The sequence below is a fragment of the Buceros rhinoceros genome, unplaced genomic scaffold, assembly GCF_000710305.1.
Source record: "Buceros rhinoceros silvestris isolate BGI_N320 unplaced genomic scaffold, ASM71030v1 scaffold17732, whole genome shotgun sequence".
Lineage (NCBI taxonomy): Eukaryota > Metazoa > Chordata > Aves > Bucerotiformes > Bucerotidae > Buceros > Buceros rhinoceros.
In genome coordinates, this window is record NW_010400878.1 from 353 (window position 1) to 13,173 (window position 12,821).

General features: G+C 39.9%; 2 protein-coding genes across 2 annotated transcripts in view; one reads left to right on the plus strand and one right to left on the minus strand.

The window, feature by feature from the left end:
• Positions 1–281: 281 nt before the first annotated feature.
• B3GNT5 (UDP-GlcNAc:betaGal beta-1,3-N-acetylglucosaminyltransferase 5) lies at positions 282–1,446 on the plus strand. The gene has a single exon (XM_010132077.1). The coding sequence runs from the start codon at positions 282–284 to the stop codon at positions 1,404–1,406; it is 1,125 nt and encodes a 374-aa protein (XP_010130379.1). The 3' UTR covers positions 1,407–1,446.
• Positions 1,447–5,200: 3,754 nt separating this feature from the next.
• The window catches only part of MCF2L2 (MCF.2 cell line derived transforming sequence-like 2), a 66,979-nt gene continuing 59,358 nt past the window's right edge, over positions 5,201–12,821 (minus strand). Inside the window, exons 14-16 of the mRNA XM_010132078.1 lie at positions 7,062–7,165; positions 5,606–5,694; positions 5,201–5,219 (exon numbers count right to left, since the gene is read on the minus strand). Coding sequence (XP_010130380.1) covers positions 5,201–5,219; positions 5,606–5,694; positions 7,062–7,165 — 212 coding nt within the window. The remainder of the gene's footprint in view (positions 5,220–5,605; positions 5,695–7,061; positions 7,166–12,821) is intronic.

The window sequence follows — 12,821 nt, forward strand, 5'->3', positions numbered from 1 at the left end:
AGTGTTCACTTCAAGATGCCCCAAAAGGAAAACACTCAACTGCCAGCCTCATCTTTCAAAATTGCCAGCATCCTTTCAATCAAACGAAAACATTTTTTGAGAAAGATGACTTGTGAAATCTGTGAACAAAGCTAAATGAAAGGCTACTGCATGCAAGACAACATGCCTTACAACGGACACTTATCTTGAAGGGGTGACGCTGGGCTCTGAAACTAAAAAACACAGGCACTGTAAAAACACTGATCCTGATCAACAACAAGGATTACAGAAACTGCATCAGAATGTTTGTTAGTCCCAGAAGAGTCAGAAAATGCCATTTTTTGCAGATATTTGCCACTTGCTTCATACTGTGTCTTATGATTTTTTGGGGACCATTTGATAATCATATTGTGAGCCATATGAAATCCTATTCATACAGATACCTCATAAATAGCTACCATTTTGTGAATGACAGCCTGTCGATCAACAGGGATAACTTGGACAGAGTATCAAGCTACCAGTACTTGATCAACCACAGAGAGAAATGTCAGCAACAGGATGTCCTTCTCCTGTTGTTTGTGAAGACTTCTCCAGAAAACCGTCATCGGAGGGATGCAATTAGACAGACTTGGGGTAATGAGAAGTATGTTCGTTCTCAACTCAATGCCAATATTAAAACTCTTTTTGCTTTAGGACAACCAACAAATCACCTGCTGCAAAGAGAACTTCAGCTGGAAGACCAGAAATATAATGATTTGATTCAGCAAGACTTCTTGGATACTTTTCACAATCTTACTCTTAAATTGCTCTTGCAGTTTAGCTGGGTGAATGCCTACTGTCCTCATGCCAGGTTCATTATGTCTGCAGATGATGATATATTTATCCACATGCCAAATCTTGTCGCTTATCTCCAAAGTCTAGCACAAATGGGTGTTCAAGATCTCTGGATTGGTCGTGTCCATCGTGGATCCCCTCCCGTAAGAGACAAGAGTAGCAAATACTATGTGCCATATGAAATGTACCAGTGGCCCTCTTACCCTGACTACACAGCAGGAGCTGCATATGTCATATCAAATGATGTAGCAGCTAAAGTATATGAGGCTTCCTTGACTCTCAATACAAGTCTTTATATAGATGATGTTTTCATGGGTCTCTGTGCCAATAAAATGGGAATTGTACCACAATATCACGTATTTTTTTCTGGGGAAGGAAAGGCTCCGTATCATCCCTGCATTTATAACAAAATGATGACATCTCATGGACACGTAGATGACCTTCACCAGCTCTGGAAGCAGGCTACAGATCCCAAAGTTAAAAAGTTTTCTTCAGGGATTTGGGGTAGAATATACTGCAGACTAGTCAATATTGTGCTTCTCTGTAAACTGTACTATGAGGACACATACCCTTGTTCAGCTGCATTTTCTTAATACTTGAATATCTGCATTGAAGATCCACTGAGCCAAAACAGAGCAACAACTTTTTAGCTGTTTATTCAAAATATATACAAACATGGAAAGAGGTGAAACTTAAATGTGAATAGTTGGGGGTGGGGGGAAAGATGGTCCCAGATTCTGTTCAGAAACTCTTACTGGAATAGGTCTCCTATTTACTGCAAATTTTCATGTTGTAGCCTATTTTTTTTTTACACTCTTCAAGGGATGCAAGTCTGGATTAAACGAACTCTAATGGACTTCTAGACTTTGAAATGCCTGGTGAAATGTCTGTTACTTTGAACTTGTCGGTAAGTGTTTAGCTTTTCTTAAAAAAAACCTTATGTGAAGTAAGGCATATGATTAAAAAAAGAATCTGCCATATCAAAATGGAGTAGACCTTGCAAAACGTGAGAACAGAACTTTTGACTTCATGAATGAGACTATTGCAGCAGTTTAGGGCAATGTAAATTGGCTACAAATATTCACCATTTCTCAGTCCTTCATAGAAAATAAGACTGGACCTATGCAATTAACAAACAGCACGTGCTAGAAGTGAAAAACTGCTAGTCTTTTTCTCAGAGCTCCCTAAATCCTTGAAACAGGGCAATAGTGTTGGAGTGCCCTCTGGTTTAGTTGTTCTGAGTAACAAAGGAGCTCCTTTCAGATCAGGACTGAACTTGAAAAGATAAAAATCAATTATTACTCATGTAACTGGTTTTGCTAACCTTTCTCTGCCTTCTGAAAGTTGAAACAGTATGTTCAAACAGTCCAGTGCTTAAGAAGGAAATAAGCTAAATGAGTCTTCTTTTAACAGTGCTTCTGCTTTCCCATATTCACGGTTCTAAGGGTGAAAAGCAAGCAAAAATCCCCGAGTGTTACTTAACTAATTTGAAGCTATTAAAGACTTTAAAAAGCAAAATTTCACACTTGTACTAACAAAGAGGGAGGGTATTTTCTGCACAAATTTTGACTTCACAGTGAAGAGAGAGGGAGATGTTGGTCCGCAAATATACACAAATCACTAAAATTTCTCTTGAAGTCTTAAGCACAAGATTGTCTTTAAAAATTCAGAGCTGTTTCTGTCCATAAACCCCTGTATCTTGAATATATTTCAATGTTAGTATCAGCTGCAGGAGGGACAAAACACCTGTGCATTGTAAAGCAGGATAGAACTAAGTGATGCTCAAACTGCAGCCATTATGAGTTATATTGTGGCGCCGTATAAATATCACAGTGAACGAGTTCTAGGAAGTCTGCAGTTCTTGTACAGCTCACTAATGGTGTTTTCAGACTCTCAGGTCAGATATTTTAGTTGCTAATTGCCAGACCTGTGGTACCTCTTCCTGGAGTGGTCACACAACCCATGCAAGGTATGGTCAGATTCTGCGTGTGAACTGATGTCATCGTGGAAGAAGTTCTAATGTGGATAGTGTCAGAAAATGACCTCTGAAAGCTTGAACGAGTCAGGTTTGTCAGCAGAGCAATAACAATGCAAAAGCTCACACATTGTCACCCTTCTGTTGGAAATTGCTAGCAGTAGCAATGCTACTTATTGGAAATTGACAGTAGTAGCAATGCTGCTGGCTGGCTGTCCAAGACTGGCCTTTTTCTGCTGCCTCAGGTTTCTCATTGTGTGGACTCCTGAGGTGCTTGATATGTGTCTTCTGAGTTTAGAACAGCTACAGGACTTGGCAGTTTTAAGCTGCAACAGTAATTGTTGTTTAACTGATTGCTGCTGCCCTTGGAGCTTTGCTGCAGGTTTCGATGGTTTGAATGGCTAATAGTATATGTTAGTGTAGACAGAATCCAGCATGCATTTTCTCTTGCTGACTGTTCTCTAGGCTGCTGTGATGAATGGTATCTACTGGAATTAAGTGAAATATGTAACTTTCAGTAATTGGTTTTCCAGAAGGAAAAGAATAAGAATCCAGTGTTGGGTATATAAAGAGCCCACAAATCATTTATCTGAATGATTGAAGAATGTAACAGCTGTACCTTAGAACAACGCCAGTTCCTGTTCTTGCCTAAAGAGATTGATTATATAGTACTGAAGATGTGTGGTGGTGGTTTTTTTTTTAAAGGAAACACAAGACAGCCTTAGCTCTATATAACCTGTTGGCTTAGGGAGAAATAAATGCACATATAGAGAAAGTAGTATTCTGTACCGAAGGAAAGCTGCTTCATCAGATCTCTGACCTCTTGTGAGCCGTTCAAATCAACAAGCTGCACAGCAAAACTGCACTACTAGAAAAAGCCACCCTATTCACTGGGGGGGAAGAGGGTCTTTGTCCTCGGTATGCAACCAGACTGTACTATTATGGCTATAGTTTTTTCCAGCATAACTGTATGTTGGGATTTATTGTTTTCTCATGTACAAGCAAAGGTACAGTAAGTTATAAGTAGCTTAAACTTCTGTGGGGTAATGACCTAACATCTAAAATACAGCTTAAATATAGTTTGCCATTATCTAAAAGTCACTTTTGACTGTTGAAGTACTTTGTTTTACACCTGGTTTGAGTTTTGTTTGGATTGTTTCTTAATCTTACAAAGGCCTTGATGTTTGTAGCATGCATTTTCTCTTGCTGCAGTGAAAAGAAGTTGTTTGTTGAATAAAAAGGAAAGCATGAAGGCACTCCTTTCAGAAAAACGGAGACGCTAGAAAACTTCTTATTTTCTGGTTCTGAACACTGACTTTTGTATGCCTTTATCTGAAACCTTTTTTAAGAATAGCCTTGGTGCTCCAATGCAGGGCTGTCAGGTTTTACTTCTACGAATAAAACTACATCAGCCTGAATGGTCACTCCTCGTTAAGAGTTTGACATTGTTGCACAGCATATTTAATGCTAAAATTGTTTTTACCTGTTTGGTTGGTTTGCATCAGTTTTCCCTTTGATATTACTAATTTTTATACGAAGTATTCAATATTTATTCTTAAACTTTGCTCTGTATCACAAAAAGACAATTGTTTTGTAAAATTTGTTTTGAATAAACAGACTTATTTCTTTTTAAAAAAATCAAAACAACGCAACAGTGATGTTGCTTTCTTTGTAATTGACATGCTCAGCTCTGATGCTTCTAAATGCTGTTCTGAGTTCCCTCTTGTGACAGGACTTTGAACTCCCCTACCCCCTCCTCTGTTTCCTTTCTGTTCTACCTCAAACCAAACTCTTGGTGAAACAAAATGCAAAACTGCTGTTACCAAGAAACGAGACAGCTCAGATTTGCTCACCAAGCTTCTAGGTGTAAAAGTGCAAGATAGTAGAAGCCTAACGTGTTGTTAATAGTAACTCCAAATCTGTCCTCTTTAGGCAATCACTACTCAAGGGACGTGTATCTAAAGAGAGAGAGAACTTACTCTAAGTTCTATTTCAGATCACTCTTTGCACCTTTTGGAAACTAGCTGATGGTTTGGAGACCGGTCACAGTATTTTCACAGGGTGTAATTCAGTTTAGATAGCAATAAGTTGCATTTTCTTCCTGCGTAACGTACCAAGCTAGTGAGTTTAGACATGTATAGCCTTTTGCATCAAGTAACTCCATTGCCTACCTGTGAGGTGGAGGCATAACGTGAGTATAAATTATCTAAATTGTACTGAAGAAGCTGTCACAGGAAATGAAGTCAGTGAGGAGTGTGGGGATTGGCATGTTGCAGGGTGGGTTTTGTTGTGGGTTTTTTTGGTTTTAATTGCTCCCTTTGGCCTAGAAGCAGTGCAGTGCAACTAAATTAAACTGGGTTTGCTTGATACTTTGTTAAATGACTTAAGTATTTGGTGGCTTAGAATACATCGTTAACAATCTTTCTCAAGACTGCAGAAAGGGAGAAAGATTATTGCGTGCATTTAAAAAACCAGGAGCTTCTCAGAGGCATATAGTTAAATATTCATATCTTGAACGCAATGAGATGATCTTTAATACTGCTTTTTTGTAAATACATGCAAGGCTTGTTCTAATGACTTGACTTTCTCATGTCATGTAATTAATGCTTCCAAGAAAAAAAAATCCCCAAACCAAAAGATAAATCTTGTTTGTTTTTCCTATATGAACGTGTGGCTATAAGCATTTCAGTGACTTGATTATATCTAATTATTTATTAATCTTAGTACATTCTCTGACTTCTTTGAAGTTCATTGTAAATGCAGTTGTTTGCCTTCTAAGAACAAAAAATTGTTACTGACTCATGTGCGCAGCCTTACCTCCTCCGTGTTGACAAGTTCTCATCGCTTTCACTCATCACCAGGACTCTGCTAGATCCTCCTTGACTAGCTTCATGCATCACTTCAATCTGAATAAAAAGGATACATCAAAAGTGAAAATCCTTGATGCTTTTGAAGAGGAGTTAAAGTTCTCTAAACAAAAAAAAAAAAAAAAACACACCCAGATCCTACCTAGTCTAGTAAGTCACGGGACAAGTTAAAGTAACTGAATTTTAAATGTGCAGGTTGTAAATCAAAAATAGCTCCTCTCTCTACTTTTCTACTTCCTTGGTCAGTATTGGCGTGGGAGATGTTCTTCACTTGAGGAAGTCTTTATGTTCTTCTACCGTAGAATGTGAATTATCTCCAGTCTGTTCCCTGGCCTCTAAATGTGGGGGTTGGTTGGTTTGTTTCTGGCCTGAAGCCAACCCAAAGACTTGATGTTTTCTGAGGGTTTTTTTTTGTGGAGTGCCATACGGAGGATAGGAATCTGTCTTGTGTCTTTGTGCTAGTAGCAGTACTCTGTAGGAGAGCACATACCCTCAACTACTGAGCACAGTGCACATGTGCAAGGGCTGTCCCCGGGCTGAAACAGAGGGCAGCTCTTTATACAGAATTTTGATAAAGATTAACCTGCTTCCTTGTCCAGTCTTGTAGAGTTGGATCATTTCAACTGTACTTCAGGCAAGTTTTAAGCAGGCTTTTCCTCCTCTTGCCTGCAGCTGTTGGGCTTACTCAAAGGCAATCTCTTCAAATTCAATAAAACAAACTCAGCTACTGCGTTTGCAGCTAATCCAAAAGAACATCTAAACTCCAGCAGAGTCTAAGCTCCTGAGCATTTTCATTTTTAAGGGCTCATTCTGTGGAAAAATGCAGTGGCCTGTCTTATATTCTGTATAGCTAAATTATTTTGTTGGTGGAATGATGATGATGGAATCCATTAATAAACTATCCTCACCTGAACTGTTACCGGAATAAATAAAAAACGAACAAATTTTATAGCAATGTGGGGAGGGAAGGAAGGAGGGCATAATTTGCACTGTAGTCCTGTAAAGTAGATTTAAAAATGAACAAATGCATGACTTTGGAATTAGTCACATTGCCCTCAGTAATGCAGGTGATCAGTTGTGTTCCTCTCACATGGTACATGCAACAGCATGGGCCAGGCTTTACAAAAACATCCATTTGTGCGCTTTAAAATCAGGCTTGGGAACAGGGAGGAAAGGGTAAAGATATCCAGAGAGTCCTAAACAGAATCTTGCTACAGAAACAATAATGCAACTAATCTTATCATAGAGACACAAATGCAAAACATATTTCCCTGAATCTTACTTGCTCGTGCAGCAACAGGTAACAGGGGCATTTTTCTTGGTTGGGTGTAAGTTGTTTTTTGATGTGCATGAGCGTAAAAAAAAAAAAAAAAAGAGGGATGTCCCCAAAACACAAATACTCCTACCTTAATTCCACCTTTAGTCTTTTTAATGTTTTTCTTTTTTGATAACTCTACTTCAGAAATGGTCTTTGGAGGGCAGGAAATTTCTGTGGACCTCCTGTTGGTAGCTGAAGGAGTAAAAAATAAAGTAACGTTAGAAAATGTCTGCTTAAAGTTGAAATCCTACTTCCTGACCAAAGCAATGAGCATCAGCAGTAACTGAGCCCTGGCTTAGAGAACTGAATTGTGGCTGGAGTGGTGAAGGACCAGCTGGTACAAGGGATGGGCTATGTCGTTCAGTGCTCCACTGTGTCTCAAACTGGCACTTAGAGCTCCGCGCTGTAATGAGTACTTCGGTTTGGCTTCCTCCCTGGCAGCCACCCATCCTCAGGGTAGCACGGGTGAATGTTAGCCAGCTGTATCAACAGCTGGGGAATTTTCAAGTGGGTAGCTTTTCTGCTCAGGTGGTGTTACTTGTGTGGGTTCCCAAAGAAAGGAAATTTTGGTTCTGATAGTGGTTTGTTACTGTCAGATTATGAAGGATTGTTCTCCGTAAGGTTTCATCACATGAACGAGTCTCAAGAGTAATCATACAGGCATTCGACAAGTCACTGACCACAGATGTAATGGCAGTGATTCTGAGGACAGCATTGTCACTGACCACAGATGTAATGGCAGTGATTCTGAGGACAGCATTTCAGAATATGCTCGGTCAGGTCTGGTTTGTTTGGCCTTGCAGGCTCTATAAACCACAGCTGATAGCGAGTTGTCTAATGCTACTAGAAAATCCTCCTTAGCTACTTACTTAACCACTTATCCTGAGACCACTGTCCAAAGAAAAGGTTTAGAGTGAACTATGAGAAGGGGAATCATACTTTTAGCTGGAGTGGAAAATAATCTCACTGTTACAGTTTGGATCTTGGTTTTAAATTGGTAATGAGTTTGCAGTGTATGTTATGTAAGTACAGAATCACAGAATCATCTGGTTGGAGGAGCCATTTAAGACTGAGTCCAACCATTCACCCTGCACTGCCAGGGTCTCTAAACATGTCCCTCAGCACCACAAAGGCAAAACAGTGGAAGGCAAAGAGTGCTCTCCTTTTTTTAGTTGCTGAGTTGGTAACAGTCAACTGTACACATCATGGTAAAACCCAACATGAATAACCAGATGAAATGATGAAAGAATCTGGGTCAGTTGATTCTGAGATTAGCTCCTTTTTAGTTTTGTTCTGGGAAAGTTTTCTAATTGAATAAGAACTTCTCCAAAAATAAAAGCTGGTGTTTTCAAATGCATGCAGTAAAGTTCCATTTAAAATGGCTTCACCAAATTTAACGTTGTGAACTGTTGGGACTCTTACTTGTCACTAATAACTTTTTCTTCTCTGGGAGAAGCTGCAGATGCAGCTAAAGCTAAAAAAGATGTAGACATCTTTGAATGGGGAGTATATTAACAGATTTTTGAATGCACTTTTAGATTATTTTAATATTGTTTAAAAAAAACAGCATAAAAAGACACCAAATTATATATCATTAAAAAGACAGTGTAAGAAGTTTCACAGGCAGAAACAACAGAAGCTGACATGGCTTCTACCCTGTGTCTTTTCAACTGCCTCATCATGCCGCTGGGCAAAGAATTAAAGCAGCTTCTCTCCAACTCTTCCCTGCATCTTCTTGGTTTTATCTCATGCTGGATGACTGGAGCACTTGGCAATATCCTTTTCATGCCTATTACTTCCTCACAATGACTCCATATTAGAAAGTTTCTTTAACAAAACAGCAAAGTCTGGCAGCCACCAGCAGCTATAATCTACCAGCTGAAGATTCTTACAGTTCCCAGGACTGAACTGAAATGCAAATGTCGACTCTGTTTGGTCCTTCCATCACTTTCAGAATGTACTGCAGGGGACTTTTTTTCATTTTGAGTACTACTTTGAAGAGATGCTTCTTTTCCCATCCCCAAGAAAGCTCTCCATGAAGTAGTAGCTGTTCTTAAAGGTATTGTTATTTCACCCAAAAAGTGGTGTGCTGACCTTTTGAAACCGGGGGAGAGGGGAAGGAGTGGGGGAAGCAAGATGCTGCATATATAAACTGTTTGTCCTTATTGTCAAAGCTCTTCATGTCTTTCTAATCTGCAGGGAAGATGATTTCTACTGTTCAGAAAACCAGAATACCAACCTTCACCACCTATTTGATAAATTTTCAAACAGGCCCTTCTATGATTTTTCCTATGAATCTCTGTGTAAAATAGTTACGAGCATCAGCAAATTCACTGTTTTCTGCACTAATGCATCCTGAAGATTCTGTTCAGCCTTAAACTCTCATCTATCAGCACCCTGACAAAACACACACTGATCATACCTAACACACTGAACAATATGCTCTCCTGGTGCTTCTCCCAACTACTTCCTATTTATAGCTAAACCATCATAAACTCTGCCTCCCCCGCCCCCACGAACTGCTTGATCACAAAAACCCTGACTGAATTAAAGAAAACCAAGACATTGTTTGATACTGTTCCCCAAACACTTACCAGATACTCCTGAATACCCTTGTCCAGTTACCCTGTCCAAATCTGAGTTCTGCCCATTAGATTGCTCTACAAAGCTAATTCTTAAGTTTTGGATATACTGGATTAACAGGAACAGAAGCAAAGGAAATAACTTCAGGAAACATGAGAAATTTTGCTTATGACAGCATAGTCAGCAATACCAAGTTGTTAGACCTGCTCATTGATCAGAAAACTTTCTAGCTTGAAAGGATAGTTGATACTGGTATGAAAATCCTGTCTGGAAGCAGTCAGCAGAAAATGCGGAAATCAGTTATAACGTTGATATCTGGATCACAACTTACTAACTCAGCTCCAGGCGATCCAGGAAAGAGAACACTGGACAGTTTAAGTGAAAGTTGACACATTTATAAGAAGCCCAAGTGCAGAAGCTCCTTCATCCATCAGCAAGTTATTCAGGTCAGTTTACTCGCTTAGCCTTGGCTTCATCAGTATGACGTATTTCAGAAAGGAGAAGGCAGATACAAGCTCAAATCCAACCCGTCCATTTCAGAGGTGGATTTGATTCAGACTGACACAGCAAAACTTCCCCGTCTAATTTCGCCCAGAAATGAATTGAAAACAGAAAGCAACCTGGTTTTGGTTATGCTCCAGGGTATTCTTGAATTATTGACGGGCCTGTACTCAGAGACTGCTGCATGTCACCACATTTAAGGAGTTTCTAGAACAATTTAGAAAGGAACAGCCCAAATATGTCAAGTATTATTGCAGTAATTACTGTGGAACTGGAAATATTTTGTAAGGGAAACTTTGGTAGAGTTGGCGGCTTCAACAGTACTGTACTGTACTGCTGAGGAAGCTGCAAGTTATAGTGTACAACTACCCACTGAAAGAACAAAGGCACAGGAACAAGGAAAAACTATCTATAAAAAAATCTACAGTCTGTAAGGTTTCAAGGTTGTTTTCATCCTGTTGTTTCACGGTACTTCCCTTGATAATGAGTAGTGAAGATTTCATTTTGAACCCATTAATATTTTAAATTCCTTGATGCTGCTTTTAAGGCAAATATTGTTCAAGAGCATTGTATGCAGAGGTAAACTTTTTATTGCGAGGATATTTACAGTAAAGCACGGTTTGGGTCTATCACTTGCATTTACCTGGAGCACCACTGTGCTTCTCTTAATGGGGCTCTTGTACTGCTTACCAGTTTTTATGAGCAAGTTGCATGATAAATATCAAATTACTGTTTTATCACCTAGCCTACAGCAAATGGTATTGTCATCTGTACTGTCCCTAAAGCTGCTAGGAAAGGACATAGGCTTAGTGCTCAGTGGTGCTTTGCAGTCTCTCCACCACTTCAGGGCTGAAATAAATTCAGTGAGGACAGCTTGCTCTGCTGCTTGTGAGGGAAGGCCGTGGTTTCACCCACTTCCCCACTCTGCTTCTGTGTGGCAGGATACAGGCACCATCTCTCAGGCGTTCCTCTCTCACAGGGTGGGCTACATCACACAGTGAGGCACAAACAGTACTATGCAGCTCCCAGGAGCTCAGAGACAGCCAGATTGGTCCATCTGGGTAACTCATTAGCTAGCAAGAGACACAGACTTTGTAGTCAAGGGTTACGACACACACCCACCACTTTTAAGACATTCAAAGCCCCCATCACATAAGTATCGTGCTTTACATTCAGGTCTTGTGTGAATTTCCCACATTCTTCCCCATCTGTTTTCTGTGGGAGAGTTCGTGCGTTCTCACTAATCACCTACAGCAGAACCAAAATCCTTTGGCAAGAACAGGCATGGAAACAACTAGTCTGCTAAACTGTTCATTGGGGCTTGCAGCTCATGCTGTCCCACTGCAACGTGAGTTTGAAGATAATGACTTAATAGTTGAATGCTGGTGATGACAAAACAGCACGATTAGGCAGCTAAAGAAACACTGAAGCATCTATAGGTTATCATCTAATGGCCCAATACAGAAACTCTTCTCCATTCTTAGGCAATATAACCTATACTACTCTGCTTTAGCAAAATTGCTGTCAAGCCCCCTGAAAATCTGCCCATATAAGTAGCATGGAGTGAGGCTCCTGAATGTGAAATAGTATTCTACAAGGAGACATGCTACTTGGTTTCCTCAGACTTGCCCAAGTGTGATAGCAGCCCTACAGTTGCAAAATTGAAAGCATCTTTTCTTTTTCTCTATGTTTATAGAAATATCTTGAACTATAGAAACTAGTGCTGTCCCAAAACCAGTAATGAAAATCACATGCACTATTTTTTCTGAGTCAGCTAATCTCTGTGCAGCCTCGCTTCTCCTGCACACATCCCCAGACTCTTGAAGACATTCTTCTTTTATCCTCCATCCAGATGTTATTAGTTAGTCAGTGTTATGCACTAGTGACTGTAAGGAATGCTGGAGTGGATCCAATGAGCAGTCATACACATTTAACTGAGATGGAACCCGTTTAATTTTTATTATTTAAAGAACTGAAAAGGCTCCAGCTGTGTTCCCCCATATGAATTTCATGTTCCAAGTTGGCCTTCTAAGATGCTAGTAGGGTGAGTCATGGATTTTCTATGTGCAATGTGCTGTTAAACGTGTTATTTGCTTAATGAGCTCACAGGAGTTTTGACATCTCTGCTCCTGTATTTCATATTTATGTTGTATGCAAAGAAATCCCTAAGTGAACACTTTATAGCATTTAGAGGACAAGGAGATGCCAGAAGCAAAGCTACATGTGTAACCCTAATTTTGCCCCTTTGCTCCTAAGGCGTCTTGGTTCACCCCTCTCTGAGATCCTTGCCTCATTCAGTACATGGAATCAAAACCACTTAATTCATGAGCAGCTATCGACTACTTTGATTTATCTGTATTTCTCAGTGGGGGCTCAGAGCCTTACTATCCACATGCTATTTCAATCCCTGCTCTGAAAGTAGTCATGTTTTTTCTAATAGTCGTTTTTACAATTCAAGTGCTTCATAAATATTTACTGTTTTCACAACACTCTCAGAGGTAACAGGCTGTTACCACCCACACTGAGATCTCTGAGTTCCATAGATAAGGATCAAAAGAGTATAAACTACTTTGGGAGACCAGCATCACATTGTAAAATTTTCACGTTACCACTTCACTTGAACAAGAGCACATGCCCTGTCCAGTAGTTCTGATTTCAGTCTTTCACTACTCTTTCAATGTAGATTTCTTTATGTATGCGCACGAGTTCTTTAAAAACAGCACACACCTCCCACACCCCCTCCCCCCCCCCCCCGCCCACTCCC

Excerpts from the sequence above, each read along its gene's own strand:
- B3GNT5 (XM_010132077.1), top strand. The coding sequence starts at position 282 with ATGTTTGTTAGTCCCAGAAGAGTCAGAAAATGCCATTTTTTGCAGATA.